Here is a 19,323-nt window from a genome sequence, read left to right as displayed (position 1 = left end):
CTCAGCTACCTGATGACGATCACGCCTCAACCTCTCGTGCATCCTGAGAAACCACCCGACGAGCTTTAGGCAGCCGGACGGACGCCGGCAGAGGTGACCGGCTTGTCCACACCCGCCTCTCCCTCTTTCTCTCTCTCATTTTTCTCTCTTTATGACTTTCACACACTTTCTCTTCAATGAAAAAATCTAATTGTTTGGCGGCTTATATTTTCATTGAAGAATTTTGGGGGGCTGTTTGGCAAAAGAGCTACTCAGAAATGGACAAAGAAAACTGTGGGGTTTGTTTCCCCCCTTCCTGATTCAAAAGGGAAAAAGAAAACTGTTCTTTTGTAGCCGGAGATCTGAGCCGCTGTGTCACGGAAACCACCCCCCCGGGGTGTGTGGCCGGTGCAGTGAGGACGGTTAGAAAGATGTCAATTTCAGACTCAAGAAGTAATTTTTGGTTTCAGGGTATTTTTTTTTTTTTTCCTTTAATGTCAAACTGTTTGGCTTTAAGTAGAAATCCAAAAAGTTTTTTTAAAAAAACGTAAAGGAAGCATACCTGTAAACTACCTTGCCAGCTAGCCAGCCAAGGACGCCGGACACACCTCTGCTCCAAAGGAAATCCAAAAAGCAAACACGAGAAGTCCAAATCCACAATTTTTTTGTCGCTGCCAAAGTATTTATTTCACTGTCTTACTCTACGCCTGGGCTTGTTCAGATGTCGGTCTTTTGCTTTGATTCTGTTCGGGGGGTTGGGATGTTGGGGTTTGAAGTGTTTTGTCCAACAAGAAGCGACTTCTTTCTTTTCAACTCGACAGCAGCACCTCCGCCGGGGCCGGGTGGGGTGGGCAGCTCGGCCCTCGGCACCCACGCGTGCGTGCCCGTCTGCGTGTGCACCCGGGGCACGCCCAGCGTGCGTCTGCACACGTGCAGGGAGGGTACCTCGTCTGTCCTCACTCCATCTGTGAATTTCCATCACATTTCATTCTTTCCATTGGTGAAAAAGAAGTGCTCACGTGTCCTTCCCAGAGAGAACATAATTCTGAGACGAAACTGTGACAATCTTTTGGGTTGATTCTTGACTGCGTTTCAAAGCGCGAGGAGACAGCAACTGCGCCTTCAACTGTTGCTTCTCGTTGTCATCCTCTACCTCTGCTGCCCGCTCCGAGAAGCCTCCCGCCCACCTCGTCTTTCCGTCCCGGCCCCTGTGTCTCCTGCAGCTCCACACTTTTGCAGAAAAAGGAAGAAAACGACAAAGGAAAGCAATCTGCCCTCCCCGCACCTTCTGGAGACGTGACCAGCTGTATATAACCCTGCATTTTTGTCTAGCTGCCCCTCAGGGGATGTTCTCTCCGAAATCCCCCCGCCAAGCCTAGCCCTGTCCCCCACCACACTCAACTCCCCCAGCGATCTCAAGGAGGAAATAAAAGAATAAGGAAATTCTGATCTGTACCCAGTGGGAGAACAAACAGCAAACACGGTCTCCGATCTGTGTTTTCTTGCGTGGCCGTAAGGAGTTCCCTGGACTGGAGTGCAATAGTGACCAGCTACTGAAACCGGGTGCCCAGGGGCCCCACCGAGAGGAAGAGGTCAATAGTCTGCGATAATGTGAATGTATATAGTCCTTGCAGAGGTCCAAATGATGGTATTCATGATGACGATAATAAAGAAGAGATGTTTGCCAAATAAAAAAATTAAGAGAAACCATGGAAGTATGTAAAGTTCAGGAACTAGGTTTTCAAAGAGAGCCGAACTGCGGTCCTACGGGGAGCAATGGGTTTGTTGATCGCTGTTACTTTTCAGAGTTGTAAGAATTCACCCTTTGAGTATTGCCAGGAAGGATTCCATCGGTACACAGACCAGGTGCCATCCGAACCCCACCTGGCAGGAGCCCTAACTCTGACCATCGAGCTAGACCTATCTCACCCTCCAGAAAGCTCCCGGGCCGCCTGGGGCTGCAGGGCCACCCGCCTCTCAGAGGCTCGCTTCTGTGGGTTTCAGAAGACCAGGGGCCAGGTGGAATTCGGCTCTCGTGAGGCAGCGGGCACCCACCCGTCATGTTTCCAGTCTGCTTTCTCTCTCGCGAGACTTGAACCTGTCAGAAGGGCGGCTGTGCACGTGCTGTGACGTAGCCCCGTCTCTCCCCTCGGACTCCATTCCCACGAGGTTGTGCCGGTGGAGGGTGGTGCCCTGGGTGCGCTGGGGTGTGGGTGTGGAGGTCTGAGGCCCTGATGGCAGGACTGCGGGGTGAGTCCTGGCTGGGAGGAGCACCTCACCTGCAGCCCCGCGGGTGTGCTTTGCCGGCCTCTGTTCCTCTTCCCCTCTCAGGGTCCCCTGTGATTTCAGGCAGGCGCGCCAGGGCTGGCCAGCTGGTGGCATCGGGCCAGACCAGCCTGCAGGGCCGGACCACAGGCTGAGGGTCCGAGGTGAGGACGGCCCCTTCCACCCCAGCTGTTGGGAAGAGGTCGCCTCAAGCCAGCTAGGAAAGGCCATCTTCCCTGTGTGACCCCCATACCTGTATCTCATATACCAAGACCTTCCTCTGGCCAGGGCTACAGAAGCCTGGCACGAGGGGCCGGCCAGAGGCCGACAGACGTAGCCCCTGCCAGCAGAGAGGGTCCGCAGGGTCAGAGGGTGGCAGCCAGGTGGGCGGGGCTGGCAGCGAGGAGGCTGAGGCCCAGAAGGGGTGGGAGGGGGTGTCCCCGGGGGCGACGTGTCAGTGGATGCCGGGTGTGGGCTGGGTCACACCAAGCAGGCGGCTCCTTCCGTCCAGGGCCCCTTCCATGCTTCGGGAGCCGGCATGTCTGTTGGTCGCTGTGCTCAGGCCCTGTTTGGCCAAAGTGCTCACAGAGAAGGCAAACTCCCAATGAGTAGCTCTGGGCGGGGAGTGTGGGGTCGGCCAGAGCTGGAGTTGCTGGTGGTCTGTGTTCCCCCTGCCTTCCTTATGTACAGAGGGCGTCTGGACAGAAGGGGGTCCAGCTCAGAGGCCGGCCTGCCCTGCTACCTCCCGAGCTTGTGGGCCGTCGGTGTGCGCGTGAGGGTCTCTTCCCCAGGGGCCGAGATCGGACACGCTGGTGAGCCCAAAGCTCAGTGAGATGCGGCTGCTCGCAGACCCTCCCTCCCCGACAAGTCAACCCGAAACGGCAGCATTACCCTGTTCTGAGGCCAAAGCGCCGGCAGGAGGGCAGAGAGAGGCGGGCGGCGGCCGGAGCTCCCGGCCCACAGGGCCGAGTCAGGGAGGATGCACAGGCTGGGACAGCAGATGCTGGCACCTGGGCCCCCTCACCCCCGGTGGAAAGCGCCCTGACGCGTGACCCTTCGACCTTTCCCACCCCCTCCTCTCTCTGGCCTTTCTCCTAGGACGTGTCATTGTCCCCAGGTGGTGGTGTCTGGGGGGTGTTCTCTTGGCAAAGACCAGTGCCTACCATTCCCCGTGTGGACAGGCTGGCACACCCCAGACCCCGTCAGAATCACGAGGGTTCCCATCCCCAGGACCAAAGGAAAGCCTTGGGTGCTACCGGGGAAGAGAGGAGAGCTGGAGAAAGCCTTGGGGCCAGGAGGGTAAGGGCCGTAGTGCAAGAGGGAAGGGGCCGCCCTGTGGGGCTGCCCATCAGGGCCCAAGAGGTTCAGTGGCAGAGGGACACAGGTGGGAGGGGGCGTTGCTTCCGGTTTCATCCCAATGACACCGTGGAGAGGGATCAGGACAGGCCCTAACTTCCTCCTATTTGCCAGTTTTTCCAAATACATCCTCAAAATGACACCAAAGTCCAGTCCCTGGCACCACCCACCTTGCCTGTCCCAGCTCACTGCAGCGTGTCTGTCTGGCCATGATTCTGCCCGTCCCTTCAGCCTACCTACAATTACTTATTGATTCTTTTCTTTTATCAGTTCACCCTTCTGACCAATCCTGTCATCTCTCTGGCCGTTCATCCATACACCCATCCATCCATTCATCCATCCATTCACTCATCCATCCATCCATCTGTCCATCTATCCATCCATCTGTCCATACACCCATCCATCCATTACTCTATCGCAGCTATCACTTCATCCTTTCACCATCCACCTGTCTGCACACCACACGTGTCTCCCATCTAATCCACACAACCACGCCTCAGTCCATCCCCAGCCAGAACCCAGCGTAGCGTCACCAACTCCCTCAGTGATCCAAAGCCGTGGGGGTGCTTTGGGTCCCCTGTGGCCTTGGCCACCCCCTCCCAGGGCCCCTCCCATTGGTCCAGGCCTGCTCCGGGGACAGATAAGGTTCTTCTGCAGACGTGGGCAGATTGGACCAATGTCCCAGCAACAGCTCTGGCCAGTCTGGGCCCGACTAGCAAGTGTGGTGGCCGTGGGCCAGGACAGGCGCTAGAGGTGGCCCGCACAGCTGCTCAGGGGCCCTGTGACCAGGACCACCAGTCGGGGAGCGCACATTCCCTGGCAAGTCCCAGACGTTGCGGTTTAGCGCCACTTACTCCTGTCCTCGTCACCAGGGGTCACTGCCTGGAGGTGTCCCCAGGAAGGGAGGGGCAAGACAGAGCCCCACGCTGGCCTCCCTAAGACACCAGGACTCCTGGAGCTCCTGCTCCCGGGGGCTCATGCCCGGCTCTGCCTCATCCCTACGCCCGTCTTCCATCCAGGGGTCGTGGGGTGGGTGTCCCTGTGGCCCTAGAGGCGCAGCACGCTCTCCCAGCCCCGGCTCTCCCTGGGCCCCTCAGCCCCACACCTGCCTGCGGGCTCCCGCGACCTACGGGGCTCTTCCAGCGCCCCCCGCGGGATCACCTCCTGCTGGCAGGAGAGGAGGGAGAAGAGGTTGCAGCGAGCCTGGACACGGTGCACAGATGAGGCCCGGGGAGCCGGCTGTCTGGGCAGCAACCTGCACAGTCCCCGGCGTTCCAGAAAACTCTGGAATCTGCCTGCTTCCTGTTGCTTTTGCTTCAATTCAGCCAGACCCTGGAATGCCTCCCCAGAGACCCCTTAGAGCAGTAACTCGACGTCGGGACTCAAGGGGAGCCTGGCTTTAAGCGTTAGAATGAAGGACAAGGGGGGCCTAGCCAGGCCAGCCTCCGTGGGCCGAGGGGCTCGGGCAGCGGGAGCTGGGGCCGGCTACACGCAGCCTCGTGGGCAATGGATTGACTGTCCACTTCCTCTTCATGTGATTTTATTTTTTAATTCCCCCAAAGGGGTTGGACCGAGAGTGCTGGGTCACATTCCTCGGTGCCAGGCAGGGTCCTGGTGGCCGCCCTCCCGTGTCCCCCCATCTCTCTGTTCACGGCCGCGTGGGTTCTGTGTCATGGAATAAAGCCGCCGTTCACCATCACGGGCTCCGCCTCTCCTTGGGTCCCCGGCGACTCCGCCTAAGCCCGTTTCACACACTGATTCACCAGATTTGTGTTGGGGGGCTTTCTCGGTGACAGGCAAGAGGGACAAGAGGGGGTGCACCACGCCACGGGGGTGGACGAACGTGTAGTGCAGGGTCGGGGCGTGAGCGGGACGTGGCGGATGACCTCTGCCTCCTGAGTTCCGGCCAAGTGAGGTGAACTCTCGAAGGTTGTGTCCTCGAGGTGGTTGGGACGACCTCGGACCCCAGATGACACACTCGTGGCTTCAAGGGCTGGAGCCCCTCCTGCCTGTGGCCATGTGGGCACCTCCCACAAGACCCTGAGGGTGGACACCTTGGCCCTGAGGAGCCAGGTTGTCCCAGACGTGGTGTCGCGGCTCACAGGGCAGGTCCCACCCCTAGTGGGTGTGCAGGGCTAGGGCTCTGGGCTCACGGGTGGCCCCTGGGAGGAAAGAGGTGTTATTAATACTCGGGCCCAGCCTGGAACATGGTGTATTTTGAAAGGCGTCGCTGGAAAGGCCAGCATGGGGGCAAGCCTGTCTGCACGCCAGGCAACTGGCCGGCGCCCCAGCCGGGCCTGGTGTGTCAGCAGTCCCGGCACAGAGGGGATGACGGCGATTTTCCATTGCAGAGGTCTGAGCTCAGAGGGAGGCTGGCCGGGCCGGGCCCGAGTCCAGCCGGCCCTTGGCTTGGATGCAGCCGCCCTGGTGTCCCGCCTCCCACCTGGAGGTAGATGGAAGGGCCTGGGCGAGGGGCCCTCCATGGGGTCTCGGCCCACAGGAGAGGGGGCCTGACTGCCCCGAACCGTGGGAGAAAGACCTGCGGCAGCCGCACTTCTGTCCTCATCCAGCCAGCCTTGGACTGGGGCCCTGTCCTCAGTGCTGTCCTTGAGGCACTCTGGCCAGCCGGGAAGGACCTGGGGACGTGTAACTTACACAGGTCAGACAGAGGGTGAGGCCCGGGCGCCGTGGCCACAAGAGGGAGATGGAGCAATCGGGAAGGCTTCCTGGAAGCAGCAGCACAGTGAGAAGAGTGCCCCCTGGAGCCTCGCACATGCAAGTGCATGAAACCGTGTGCAGCCGGGGTGGGGAAAAGGGGGTGTTGCAGGCAAGGAGGGCCGGGAGCTGGGAGGCCAGGCCTGCAGGCTTAGAGCCAACTCAGGCCGGCTCCTTTCCCTGCAGGGCCCGGGGGGGTTCAGCCTCCACGGAGGTGAGAACAGAGCCGGGAGGAGAAAGGCAGCCACGGCGGCCCCCACTTCCCTCCAGGGCGCACGCTTCGTCCCCCCATCCACGGCCCCCAGGGTTCGTTCACAGGCTGCAACTCTCCCCTCCCCCAACTCCACATTCCCAGGGAAGAGACCCTACCAGCAATGGTCTGGAGGGTGGGATGTGGGCTGGGTGGGCACACGCGCCCAGAGGGGCCCCCCATAAACACGTCAGCAGGATGGAAAAGGCATGGCAGGAGCTCCCCCAAGACGACGCCGGGGGAGAAGAGGCCAGAGCAGCTGCTAGGGAGGATGGACGGAGGATACCAGGGCACCCAGGGACACAGGCCTGCAGCTGCCCTGGGGGAGAGAGAGGAATGGGGCGGGACTTGACAGACTGCCTTGAGGCCCCCAGTATCCAGGCCTGACCTGCACAGAATTCATCATTGTGCCCTGTGGCCCAGGCAGGGACCCGGCTTCATTACGTGGCTCCCACCGAAGAGCTGGCCCAGAATTGGGGTGGGGAGGGGAGGGACGCAGGGAATCCAGGAGGGGTCAGGAGGAGGGATGTCACTCCTTCTGGCCCCGGACCCTGCCCTGGCCTGGCCCGAGAAGCCGCTGACCTCCTGGCACTCCCCTACCCCCCACCCCCAGACCTTTGTTCAAGCTGTTCCCTCCGCCCAGGCCACCCTCGCCTTGGCTCTGCCTGACCCAATCCTTGAAGGCCGGCTCGAATGCCACCCCCTCCAGGAAGCCTGCTCTGACCCCCTGTGCCCCCTCCGTGCTCTGCACACTCAGGTAACTTGCTCCCCCCCTGCGTCATCCTAACCGTGGCTGGCCATTGGAGGCGTGACACAGCGAGGTGGGGGGACCTGCGACCCCTTAGCTTCCTGGCTCCTGCACGGTGGCGGGTGAGGCTGAGCTGTGGCCAGGAGGCCCCCCCGGCTGTGCCGCAGCTGCACCCTCTCTACCTGGAGTGTCCCAGAGGGGCCGGCCAGTGAGGAAGAGGGGCACCGGGGCGGGGGTCCAGCCTCTGACCCCTCAGGGCCCAGAAGCCAGGGTGGAGGCTTGGCCGCAGCCGGGAGGCCTCTGAAGCCTCTAGTGGGAACACCTGGCCTGGGGGAGGGCTTAAATCCCGGGAGGGTGCAGGCAGGTGCCGGCAGGCAGCGTGGAGGCGAGCGCAGAGGCTCTGCCGGCCCCTCCTGCCCCATCCGCCATGTGGCCCTTCCTCAGCCGAGCTCTCTTCCCGCCCCCCACTGAGGCCTGGCTGAGGAGGGCTTCTTCAGACCCCGAGGCCCAGGGCTGGGGGGCCTGGAGCCAGGCCGAGAAGAGCCCTCTGGGCCCGGGGGCTGGAGACACGGAGGAGGAGGAGACGGGGGAAGCGGAAGAGCGCGAGGAAGACGCAGGCTTCTTGCTGTCTGTCCTGGAGAGGGGGGACCTGGCCGAGTGCCCGTTAGCTGACCAGGTAACAGCGGCGCCGAGCGCCTGGTGGAGGCCGGCCGGGATCTCGGGAACCTGGGGAACGCTGTGCATGGGGGCAGGGGGACGGACGGCTGCAGCTCTGACCCCAGGGGTGAGAGGGCCAAGAGGGCCACTGTCCCCACGCCTGGAAGAGGGTGTAGGGACGCCCACCTGTGCACGGGCTGGAAGGGGCAGGGTGGCCTCTCCGGCCTGAAGGGGACTTTGTGTGTTGGGGGTGGATTACAGGGGCTTCTCTCCAGGCCCGAGTCCGTGTGGTCTTTCCTTCCCCCCCCCCCCCGCCCGCCGCCCAGGGAGCTCCCAGCATGACCCTGAGAACGGGCAGGGTCAGGCCCCCTTCCCCTCTGCCCTCCCTCCAGCGGAGCCTGGGGGCTGTCCCGCCTCCGGGCTCAGCCTGGGCCGTATGCTGGCAGGAGCTGGAAGCCATCAGACTGAAGCTGTGGGCCATGGAGCAGGCCCAGCGACCGGAGCCGCCCGGGGAGCAGGGCCCAGAGGGGGAAGAGGAAGACGCCAGGGCCCTGCTGGCCGGGCAGCTGCTGAGCCCCGAGACGGGTAGGAACCAGAGAGCCAGGCTGACCCCTTCCCTGGGCTGTGGCCCGCAAGTCCTCGGGCACGAGGGTAAATACGGATGAGCTGCGAGCCGCTGCAGGAAAAGTGTGGGCTTCCGGGGAAAGGCCAGGGTTTCCATGAGGTCCGGCCTGGCAGTGAGTCCTTCTACATAGGCCCCAAGGGGTGCTCTTTCCCAAGAACCCAGGTGCCCCTCTTCCCCGAGGAGCGAGGACTGAGCCACCAACGTGAGGTGCCTGCCCTTAGCAGCTGCCGGGAGGCCCCTGCCAGGCCAAGCCCCCTGGTCCTGAAGCCCCTCTCTCCACAGACAGCCCCACGGAGGCGGTGGAGGCCGATCACAGATCCGTCTACGTGGGCAATGTGAGTGGGGGGAGGGGGGCGAGGGGGGGTCGGCCCGGCAGCACTGGGTCTGCAGCCGCCTCCTGGCTGTGAGGATTAAAGGAAGGGACAGTATGGGCAGCAAACTCAGAAGCCACATAGGCCTGGAAGCGAGAAGCAGGAGGTGGGGGGCTCTGATGAGGGGGCTGTCCCCATGAGGGAGCGTGGACCCTCTGTGGTCAGGCCTGATTTCCCACTGTGGGCTGGGATTCGGAATTTCCACGTGAAATCTCCCAGTGGGCAGATTATTGGCAACGAGTTCCACTTGAAAAAGCCACGCACCCTTTGCATAGGCCAGTAAACTTGGGGAGCATTCATCTGGATATCCAGTCCACTCCCCCGGCAGGGGGTCGCGTAGAGGTCTAGGCTACCACCCTCACCCTGGGGCCCAGTCACCCCCTCTCTACCAAGAAAACGTGCTGCAGGAGACCCTGGGAGGCGGGGGCCCCTGCAGAAGGCCCCCCACCAGGGTCCATGCCTGTAGGTGGACTACGGGGGCACAGCCCAGGAGCTGGAGGCCTATTTCAACCACTGCGGGGAGATCCAGCGGGTCACCATCCTGTGCGACAAGTTCTCCGGACACCCCAAGGGGTCGGTTGGGGCTTCGGGGAGGGGCCGGGCGCCCGGGGGGCGGGGACACCTCTGCGTGGGTGAGCGTGGGTGAGCGTGGCCCTCACCTGCCTCTGCCTTGCCCCAGCTATGCATACATAGAGTTTGCCACCGAGAGCTCGGCCCAGGCCGCTGTGGAGCTGGACAAGAGCGTCTTCCGAGGCCGGGTCATCAAGGTGTGTGTCCCCCACCAGTCACTGCGGGGGGCGGGGGGGTGGGGGGAGCGCTCTGCTCTGAGCTTCTCTACGTTAACCCATTAATCCCCGAGGGGACAGGAAAAGCAGGCACTTGCCCCAGCCTGACCCTTCTCCAGTGTCCGGTGTTTGGGCACATCCTCCGTCTGGTGTGGGGGCACCTCAGACCCCAGTGGGTTTGGCCTGGGTGTAAGCCCTGGGGAGGCTTCCTTCCTGACCCCCCCTGCAGGGGGAGATGTTGGCTTGACAGGGGCTGGGAACAGGTTAAGATCTGATGCCTCAGGCAGCCCCATGCCCTGGGGCCACCAGGGCCTGGTGGGTGCTGGGGCCTGTGTTCACCTGCCTGTGAGCCTTCAGCAGGGAAACCCAGGAAGGCTTCCTGGAGGCAGCTTTAGCCCTGGTCTTGGCCCTGGGCCGGGGAGGAGGGTGTGAGAACAGAGGTCTCAGGCGGACTCGGCCTTTGGTTCCAGGTGCTGCCCAAAAGAACCAATTTACCAGGGATCAGCTCCACGGACCGCGGGGGCCTTCGGGGACACCCAGGCGCCAGGGGGGGACCCTTCCCCCACAGCAACTTCCAGGGCGGGGCCCGTTTCAGACCACGGGGGCGGAACCGGTGGGCCGGGCCCTGGGAGGGCGGGATCCTATTGGGGCGGGGCCCGGTGGGCGGGGCTCTGTTGGGCCTGGCTGGGTCCGGTGGGCGGAGCCCTGGAGGCCGCTCGCCCCCCGGCCTCTCTCCGGGCAGGGGGCGCGGAAGATTCTCGCCGTGGTATTCACCGTATTGAAGGGAGGGCCCGATTTTGAGAGTGGGGCTGCCGCTGGGTCAGGAGTAGACAGCCGTGCTCCTCGTGCGACCATTTACTCCGCGCAGAATAACTATCCGTCCCCCTTCCCTCGGCGGGAGGACAGCCCAGACCCCACGGCCGAAGCCACCGGTCGCGAAGCAGGGCACGGAGTGGACCTGGCACGCGGGCCAGTCGGGGCTTTGGAGGGCACCGGGCAAAGCTGCGGGCAGGTGAGGCCCAGGCAGCGTCGGGTCAGCTTCGGGGCGGCATACTCAGGACTGTTCCACTAACGCCTTTTACAGAAAAGTAGAAATGTGTGTCTTACTGGTAAAGCATAAATTATTAAACTTGAATATTTTTTAAAAGCACATGGCAACAGACCGCCCCGCTTTGTTCGCCTCACCCGGACGCTGTTTCCTGGGTGCACACCGTGCAGAGAAGGCGGCGGATGGGCTGCGGCTGTGGATCCCAGACCCAGCTCTACCCCCTTCACTCCTGGCAGCCAAGCGTTAGCTTCGGGGTTTACAGCGTCACCGCCAGACCCCGCGCCTCACCCGGGCCTGGTGGCCTCCGGGGCACACACTCCCCCGTGACGAGTGACACAGACGTCGCCTTGTGGGTCCTCACCTGTGAGGCCCCGCAGGAGGGTGCGCCCGGGGCACCTGGCGCAAGCCTGGGCTTCTTCACACAGGGACGCAGAGGGGCTTCCATGACGAGCGCCCTGCCTGCGCTCCTCCCTGTGGCAGACGCCCCGCTCTTTCCCTCCCTGATGGTGCAGCGTGCTTTCTGCCCTCTGACTGCGTTCCGATGGGGAAAGGAAGCTCTGGGGCCCAGATGCAGACACACGGGGTCCTGGCCTTAAAGAACCACTAACAAATTTCAGCCTGGGCTTTTCTAAAGCAACCCTCTTTGCCGTGTACTATTTATTTATTTATTATTAATTTATTTTTGCGGTACGCAGGCCTCTCAGTGTTGTGGGCTCTCCCGTTGCGGAGCACAGGCTCCAGACACGCAGGCTCAGTGGCCATGGCTCACGGGCCCAGCCGCTCCACGGCATGTGGGATCCTCCCGGACTGCGGCACGAACCCGCGTCCCCTGCATCGGCAGGCGGACTCTCAACCACTGCGCCACCAGGGAAGCCCACCTTGTACTTTTTTGATTATCAGGTCCTTAAGCTATCCACAGGTGGACGGTCCCCAGTCCCCAGTGTCCCCTCTCCAGCACCAGTGAAGTGTTTTCTCGGGAGGGCGCGCCTGTGCTCTCCATCCGCGTGTCCATCTGGCCAGGTTCACACTCCGCTTGTGATCTGGGGTCAGCACTGGCCCTTGTGGTGGGGTGAACGAAATCCCCCCCCCAAATATGTCCACATCCTAATCTCCAGTACCTGTGGATGTGACCTTATTTGGAAAAGGGGTTTTTGCACATGTGATTAAGCTAACGATCTGGAGATCTCCCTGGATCACCTGGGTGGCCCTAAACCCAGTGACACACACTGGGTACGAGACACACCGACACACGGAGAACGTGATGTGGAGACAGAGGCAGAGGTTGCAGTGATGCGTCCATAAGCCAAGGAACTCCTCGCCAGCAGCCATCAGAAGCTGGAGAGGCTGAAAAGACCCTCCCTCAGAGCCTGCAGAAGGAACCAGCCCTGCCATCACCTTGATTTCTGACTCTGGCCTCCAGAAACGTGAGAGTATAGATTTCTGTTTTCATGTGCACACGTGCACGCGCGCGCGCACGCACACACACCACCGCTGGCCCCTGGAGAATGTGGGTAGGAGGGGCTGAGTGGCAGGGACCTTGCCAAGGCTGCTGGGTGGCTCAGGGCCGAGCCAGGCCTGGATCACGTGCAGTTGGGGGCTGCAGGAGAGGGAGGCCTCCCAGACGTAGTTCCTGGAGCTGAACTTTATGAAGCACCAGCTCCTGCCGCGCTGTACCTTGTGCCAGTCTCCTCCTTGGCGAGGATGTGCATTGGTCTTGATGCGTTCATTGTGCATTTTGCTTTTGTGGAAGGACCTGCAGACAGGCTTCTATCGCAAGGAACTGGTCCCTTTTCAGATGTATCTTCTTAATCCCTTCTGCGTGGCCACTGCGAGGAGAGTGGGCCCTTGAGTCCCTCCTTTCCTGTGGATTTCAGGCCCAAGCAGCCCATGTGGGCGGCCAGGGCTCCAACCCACACTTTCTCAGCTATGCCCAGAGAAAGCCAAGACACGCAGGATCCTCTTGGCTGTCTGGCCCGGGGAAGAAGGGAGAAGGAATGCTGATGGGGAGGGAGGACAGAACTTCAGCAGAAGCACCTGGAGCAGCAGCCAAGGGCTGAGCAGGTGGCGGGGGATGGGCAGGCAGGTGGCCCTCAATGAGACGAGCCTCACAGTACAGAGATGCAAAAAGTTAAGATGAAACTGACGTCTGACAGTTCTGTTGGCAAAGCAAAGGCCAGCAGATTACATCTAAGCCTTGATTTTCTCAGACCTAAAACGGGAATGCTACCTGACAACGCACGTGAAAAACCTCGAATGTAACCCCATTATGGGTCGCTCTGGCTCCATCTACAGAAAAACCCAAACGGCAGTGGCTTCAAGATGGGGGTTTCATTTCCTCATTAAAAAAAATGCTGAACACAAGTAGTCCAGGGCTGGTATGTCAGCAAAGACCCAGCCTCCTTCTAGCTTTCTGCTCTCCATCCTCAGGGGATGAATGTTGCCTGCATGCTCTCAAGATAGCTGCCTGGGCTCCAGCCATCACATCTAAGTTCCAGGAAGGAGGAAGGGTAAAGATACAAGGTACTGCCAGCTGAATCCCCCTTTTAAGTGTCCTTCCTGCAAGTGCCTCCCAACGCCATCCACCTAAATGCCATAACTGCCTACCCTTGTGAGGGCAGGAAGTATATTTTGTCTAGCCAATTGTCCCCAATAACACTAGGGTTCTGTTAGTAAGCAAGCAAGGGAGAACGGATGTTGCCTTGGCAACCTGTAGTCCCTGTCTCAGCCATTACTCAGGCAGGAGAGATTACTAAGTAAAAGCTCAACCAGAAAGTTGAGGATGGACTGTGGGGAGAAAGCCCGTGTGAGGGTGGCCTGCATCAGACCAACACCTGCTGGTCGCACTTCTCAGCCCTCTTCTAGGTCTTGCAATTCCACCTGTGGCAGGTGAGGCAGGCTGGGGGGAGCCCGGGACGTGTGTCTTTAACACACACTCTGAGCTGTTTTTTGTTTACTTCTGTAATCCTGTGCTCAAAGGAAGGGAAGGAAACCCAAAGACGAGCAGAGTGCATCCCAATTCCAGCCCTGGGCCGACGACGCTCACAGCTCACAGCCTCCCTGTTCCTAGTGGGTCTGAGCCACCCTCCTACCTTCCTCCTGGTCAGAGACCCTCTCCAGAGTGACTGAGGGGGCAGGAGGGGCTCATGGTGTCTTAGGGTGCCTGATGAAGGAAGCCAGCCACGCTGAGGCCACACAGAGCAGACTGTGTAGGTGGCTCAGGCCCAGGAGGGCCTCTTCCACTTCAGAGACGCCGTCACCAGATGACAAAGTGCACTAGAACCGGGGTCACCTGATCCCAGAAGGGGCCGTGGCCTCAATCGTGGTCAGTTAGAACTGCGATCAACCTTGACTGAGCAGGCTTCTGGGGCAGCAGAAGGCGGAAATCTCATGACATCAGCCCCTCCTCAAGTGGAAGCGCCCCTTCCACAGCCTGCCCAGGGGCCTGGGGGTCAGCAGGGAAGGGGGCTCCTCTCCCAATACCCACCTGGCCCTCGGGCCCTCAGGAACCTCAGGGCACTAACAGGCAGGAGAGGACTCTCGCAGTTTGCTCGTTCGATGCCCAGCAGCAGCTGATGAAGACGCTGTAGTTACATGGTCTCGGGAGGGTGGCCTTCCAGGGCCGGGCCAGACCAGGAGGAAGGGCCCTCCCGCCGGGGGAAGGTGTGCAGGCCGTCCCACGGGCCCCTCTAATCCGGCTCTGGGCACAGAAGGCTGACCCCTCCAGATCAGCCCACCTGCTGAGCCACTGGAGGGGGCGGCCGGCCCACGGGTCCTCTGCCCCTCCCTTCGCAGCCTCTCCTGGGCTCCAAGCTCTGAGAGCTCCTGCCACCCGGCTCCCCCTGCCCCTTCGTGCCTAGTGGGGACAACAGCTCCTGCTCTGTCTGGTCCCTGATCTGCTCTGTCCCTGAAAAGTCCACATAAACTCCTTCGTTTTGTTTTTTGGCCGTGCCGTGCAGCATGCGGGATCTTAGTTCCCTGACTGGGGATTGAACCTGCGGCCCCTACAGTGGAAGCGCAGAGTCCTAACCACTGGACCGCCAGGTAAGTCCCTAAACTGTCTTTAGTTAAACCTTCTGCTGACGCAGAAGGAAAGAGCCAAACCTGATCTCACAAGACCTTTAGTCAACAGGCACCGTGCATGAGGCCCTGCCCCCAGCGGCACGTCCATGACACCCAAGAGGAGACAAGTGGAAATAAAGATACATCTGAACAACACAGTTATGCACAGAACGATTCCTTCCAGCCACGGGCTGCAGAGCTCTCCTCAACAGACCTGTATCATCATGGACGTCACCATGCCATCAAAGGCCCTGCAAAGAGAAACAGACAATCAGAGAAGCAGACCCAGGCCCTCCATCCCTGGCTGGCAGAGATGTCAGTCTCTGAGGTCCAGGTGAGTAAAACTGGCTGAGGCCAGGACATGCCTGCCGCCACATCAGGCGGTGAGAATCTGAGTCTCCCACCTCATTCCTGTGCGGTTTCCCACGGTGCTGCCCTTGCTGGGTCTCCAGGCGGGGGAGGGGGGGGAGGGGGGGTACCCAGGATGACCCAAGACACACTGTCACCACTGAGGGAAGGCACCATAGGAAGGGGTCATCTTCCCTGGCTGGGGTCACCTGCCGGCTACAAGGAACCCCTTGGGAACTGTGTCTGGGATGCAGGGAATTCCCGGAGCAGGTTTGGAGCACGTGCTCGTGAATGCTTCTTTGGGAAGCATCATTGTGACATCCAGATGTTAGGTCTGTGTTCACCTGAAGGCTATCTGGAAGACACCTGCAACCTAATTTCCTAATCGTCTAAGTTCAACGTCAAAGACAAAATCGGGCAGCGACAGGAGGACGTTTTCTCCCGGAGGCTCCTGTCCATATGCCTGGGCCCTCACTGGGATCTGGGGAGGCGCCCCAGGACCTGCTGGGCCGACCTGGGAGACCAGATGGGCAAGCTCTGCAGCCCCCGCGCCCCAACTCCCCTTCTGCTGATCTGGAGATCCAAGGAAGAGTTTGTTTGGAAAAACAGGGTTCTGCCTCTACAGAATGGCTGCCTTAGACGGACAGTGCCCGTCGCTTAAAAAGACCTTCCCTCCCTGCCTCTCAGAATCGCTGCCTCTCAGCAAGGCGGGGGCTACCCGAGAAGGCGCCGCGCCCACCTGGACTGAATGCGGTCTCCCGGGGTGTAGAAGGGGTTGCACATCACGTCTGTGTAGGAGTTGTGCAGCTTCCGGAACATCTGGAACAAGAGCCAACAGCGTGCTTCATTCACACGCGCAAGTACACACAGCTGCTGCTGTGCTCGGGCTTCTCAGCATTTCTGAACAAAGACGGAAAACCGAGCGGCCAGGCGCGCCCACCGGCCCCCACACTCACACTGCGAATCTCGTTGTCTCTGAGCGCCGTGTTGGAGGAATCCACCACCATGACAAACTTCACCTTGGAGTTGGTCACGTAGCCGTAACTGCACAGCTGGTTAGGGAACACGCTCTTAACACGGGGACTCTGTGACAGCCCCGAGCACGGCATCACCGTGCAGAGCCTGCGAGGGGAAGGCCGTCTGTGCGTGTCCTCCGGCTGCTAAGCTGCTCTGGGGGAGCGTGACACCTGCATCACAGCAAGTGCCCCAGGCTGGGCCACTCCCACAGTGCCAGGAGGACACAGGACTGCAGCAGGTGTGATGGACACTTCCTTAGACAGCTCTGGTGTTTACTGGAGAAGCAAAGCGCACGGAGCTAAGCCTTATCATGATCCAAGCCCCGGGGCAACCTGCCCGAACGCTGGGGCACCTCGCCTTCTCTCCGCATCGGGTCCCAGCTGGGAAGGGTTAACTGCAAGACCAGAGGTTGCACAAATGAGGCGAATCCTGCCTAAGGTACCTACACCTCTAAAGGCCACTCCATCTTGCGGAACAGTGGCTCCGGGCAGTGACACTAGGCGAGCTCGTTACTGCTTGTGGGAATGTCTTTGAACTCCATAGGTTTCGAGCCATTTGTCCCAAGGACTGGTCAAGATCCTACAGTGACTGGTGGGGCCGGGCCTGGCAAACAGACGAGTGGGGACTTCCCTGGTGGTCCAGTGGCTAAGACTCCACGCTCCCAATGCAGGGGGCTGGGGTTCGATCCCTGCTCGGGGAACTAGATCCCACATACTGTAACTAAGAGTCCACATGCCACAACTAAAGATTCTGCACGCTGCAAGGAATATCCCACATCCCGCAAGTAAGACCCTGTGCGGCCTAAATAAATAAATACTAAAAAAAAAAAAAAAAAAATGCGTGAACAATGACCCCTTGCTCAGGAGGTGGTGGCCCCGCTGAGACGGCATGAAGCCAGAGAGTCCCCAGTTCCTCCACAAACCCAAGGAACAGGTGGGGACTGTCACAAGGCAATTCAAGCCTGGCTGCTCCCACATTATCCTCCTAATTAAAGAAAAAAGGGTGTGAGGTTCTAAGTGTCCTCAAGCTGCTCTAATTCCCCACTGGCCAAAAGCCCGCATCTTTTTTCTTTTCAAGTGATGTTACGAGATGCTTTTCAAGGGGACCTAATGCTACAGCGCACCCTGCGACTGCAGGAAATCCCCAGACTTGAAGCCACTGCCAGGTGCGAGGATACACCTTGTAGTCCTCTGTGGGGTACAGCAGGCCCAGGTAGAGCTCCCTCTGGTCCACCAGGGCCTTCCCCATTGCTGAGATCTTCTCGTCCACCACGTCCAGGGACGTGTGTACCATGTAGTGAAACTTGAGCTCGTTCTCCGTGGGGACACTGCGGATGTAAAGAGGGTAATTCTGCAAGAAAAGGATGACGGCGGCTGAAGTGACAAGGATCCACCCCATGTGCACTGGCCTGGAAAACAAGGCCACGGGGCACTCAGGAGGGCAGATCAGCCAAGTGCCAATTAGCCATGGAATACGCTCTCATTCCCCAAAACCCACGGCTTAATCCCCCAAACTGGGACTTCCCTGGTGGCGCAGTGCTTAAGAATCCACCTGCCAATGCAGGGGACACGGGTTCGAGCCCTGGTCCGGGAAGATCCCACATGCAGCGGAGCAGCTAAGCCCGCGAGCCACAACTACTGAGCCCGTGCACCACAACTACTGAAGCCCGTGCTCCCCAACAAGAGAAGCAACCCGCTCGCTGCAACTAGAGAAAGCCCGCATGCAGCAAAAAAGACCCAAGGACGAAGACCCAACGCAGCCGAAAATAAAAAATAAATAAAAATTTTCAAATTGCCGTGGGCATTGCCTTCAGGGCACCCAATCTAATCTGAGGAGGGTTTCATACTGTCTGCAAAGGGGCATGGGTAGGATGGGCAGAAAAGAGAAGACGCCTCTGAAGTGGGTCTGAGCGCAGCCCGTCACTCACGTTCTGAGCAGGGCCCCATCCTAGCACGTGCCCTCCTCCTGGCCCCGTCATACTGGCTGTTTCCCAACACTCCAGCTCCTGCAGTCTCAGAGGCACTGGCAGGCTCCCTCAAAACCCGTCAAGGCTTGTCTCAGACCTCCATCTCTGCAGGGCCATTTCCGAGCAACCTAACCCTGGAGTTAACAGCGTCTTCCCAGGCTCCCACAGGCCTGGCACTGCCCAGATATAGTGTACACAACGCTGTCCCTACCCTGATGGAGATGACAGGTGAAGGAGACAGTCCACAAACCCACCAACAAATAACGCAGCAAGTGATAAGACGGAAGTCAGCGTAACAAGAGCTTCACGGGAAAACCGCCGCAGAAGCCTAGTCTTCAAGGGGCCGGGGCGGACACCACGGCTCCGTGCAGTAGGAGCGCGTGGATGGCCACGCAGCCCAATCTCAGGATTCAGAAAGAGCTTTCTAGAGAAAGTGAAATCTTCGGTGGCCAGTGGAGGGGACAGGAGTGGGGGAGAAGGAGGAAGGGGTTCCAGGTGCAGAGGCCCAGACGTGAGGGAGCAGAGCCTGCCGGGGGAGCTGCAGGTAAGTCCGTCAACGGGAGTGGCGCGGGGAGGGGATTATTCGGACATGATCCTACGGCAATGAGAGGCCACTGTTGAGGTCTCTAGGCAGAGGTGTGCAACGGTCTGCCTTGTGGCTGCTGAGCGGAGAGGAACAGTCACTCGTCCGGGGGTCGACGGCCTGGCCGTTGGGAGCGCGCGGCCGAGCAGGATGGACAGAAGTGGACGCCTAGACTCGGGAGCAGGAAACCACAAAGCCCGCGGACGGGTGGCTGGGCGGAGCGGCGGCCCGCACGGAAGAGGAAGACCCGGCCCGTGACGCTTCGGCAGCGGCAGGTGCAGGTCTGGGCGGCGCCTCCGCCGGGCCCGCCCCTGGCCACCTACGCTCGGCAAAGCCCCCGGGCCCACCCTCCGGAGCCCTTGGGGCAGGGAAGGAGAGGAATCGGAGAGCTAGGCTGACGCTGGAGCGGGCCTGCCCGGCGGAGTACGCACCTCCTTGGCGATCACCGCTACGCAAACCGCCATCTTGGGAGCCCGACAGGCCGCGTCACGTGACGACGACGACGGTAATGCGGCCGGCTAGGCCCCGCCCCACCCGCCTGTCACATGCCT

The 19,323-nt window shown here is 60.4% G+C and overlaps 2 protein-coding genes across 4 annotated transcripts; one reads left to right on the top strand and one right to left on the bottom strand.

Moving 5' to 3' along the window:
* The first annotated feature begins 7,740 nt into the window (after positions 1-7,740).
* PABPN1L (PABPN1 like, cytoplasmic) lies at positions 7,741-10,552 on the top strand. Of its 2 annotated transcripts, XM_065899705.1 has the most exons (7): positions 7,741-7,989; positions 8,417-8,555; positions 8,863-8,930; positions 9,433-9,539; positions 9,646-9,733; positions 10,222-10,364; positions 10,494-10,533. In XM_065899705.1, the coding sequence occupies exons 1-7, from the start codon at positions 7,741-7,743 to the stop codon at positions 10,531-10,533; spliced, it is 834 nt and encodes a 277-aa protein (XP_065755777.1). The 2 variants fall into 2 exon arrangements, with proteins under 2 accessions (XP_065755777.1, XP_065755778.1); XM_065899706.1 differs by lacking the exon at positions 9,646-9,733 and having other exon boundaries at positions 10,494-10,552.
* A 4,499-nt stretch (positions 10,553-15,051) lies between these two features.
* On the bottom strand, positions 15,052-19,241 carry TRAPPC2L (trafficking protein particle complex subunit 2L). 2 transcript variants are annotated; one of them, XM_065899711.1, is made up of 6 exons: positions 19,204-19,236; positions 17,401-17,573; positions 16,163-16,250; positions 15,946-16,025; positions 15,708-15,710; positions 15,064-15,109 (listed from the first exon to the last, which is right to left on the bottom strand). In XM_065899711.1, the coding sequence occupies exons 1-6, from the start codon at positions 19,234-19,236 to the stop codon at positions 15,064-15,066; spliced, it is 423 nt and encodes a 140-aa protein (XP_065755783.1). The 2 variants fall into 2 exon arrangements, with proteins under 2 accessions (XP_065755784.1, XP_065755783.1); XM_065899712.1 differs by lacking the exon at positions 15,708-15,710 and having other exon boundaries at positions 15,052-15,109; positions 19,204-19,241.
* Between the last annotated feature and the right edge of the window lie 82 nt (positions 19,242-19,323).

Source organism: Phocoena phocoena, chromosome 20, assembly GCF_963924675.1.
Source record: "Phocoena phocoena chromosome 20, mPhoPho1.1, whole genome shotgun sequence".
Lineage (NCBI taxonomy): Eukaryota > Metazoa > Chordata > Mammalia > Artiodactyla > Phocoenidae > Phocoena > Phocoena phocoena.
The sequence above is the reverse complement of the archived record's forward strand: the minus strand, read 5'-3'. Positions and strand labels throughout refer to the sequence as shown.

Excerpts from the sequence above, each read along its gene's own strand:
- TRAPPC2L (XM_065899711.1), bottom strand. The coding sequence starts at position 19,236 with ATGGCGGTTTGCGTAGCGGTGATCGCCAAGGAG. Across the intron at positions 16,251-17,400 it reads CCCACAGAGGACTACAAGGT|TTACGGCTACGTGACCAACT; the intron begins GTATCCTCGCAC and ends CCAGCTGTGCAG. Across the intron at positions 16,026-16,162 it reads GAGACAACGAGATTCGCAGT|ATGTTCCGGAAGCTGCACAA; the intron begins GTGAGTGTGGGG and ends CTCTTGTTCCAG.
- PABPN1L (XM_065899705.1), top strand. The coding sequence starts at position 7,741 with ATGTGGCCCTTCCTCAGCCGAGCTCTCTTCCCGCCCCCCACTGAGGCC. Across the intron at positions 9,734-10,221 it reads TCCGAGGCCGGGTCATCAAG|GTGCTGCCCAAAAGAACCAA; the intron begins GTGTGTGTCCCC and ends CTTTGGTTCCAG. Across the intron at positions 10,365-10,493 it reads AGACCACGGGGGCGGAACCG|GGGGCGCGGAAGATTCTCGC; the intron begins GTGGGCCGGGCC and ends CTCTCCGGGCAG.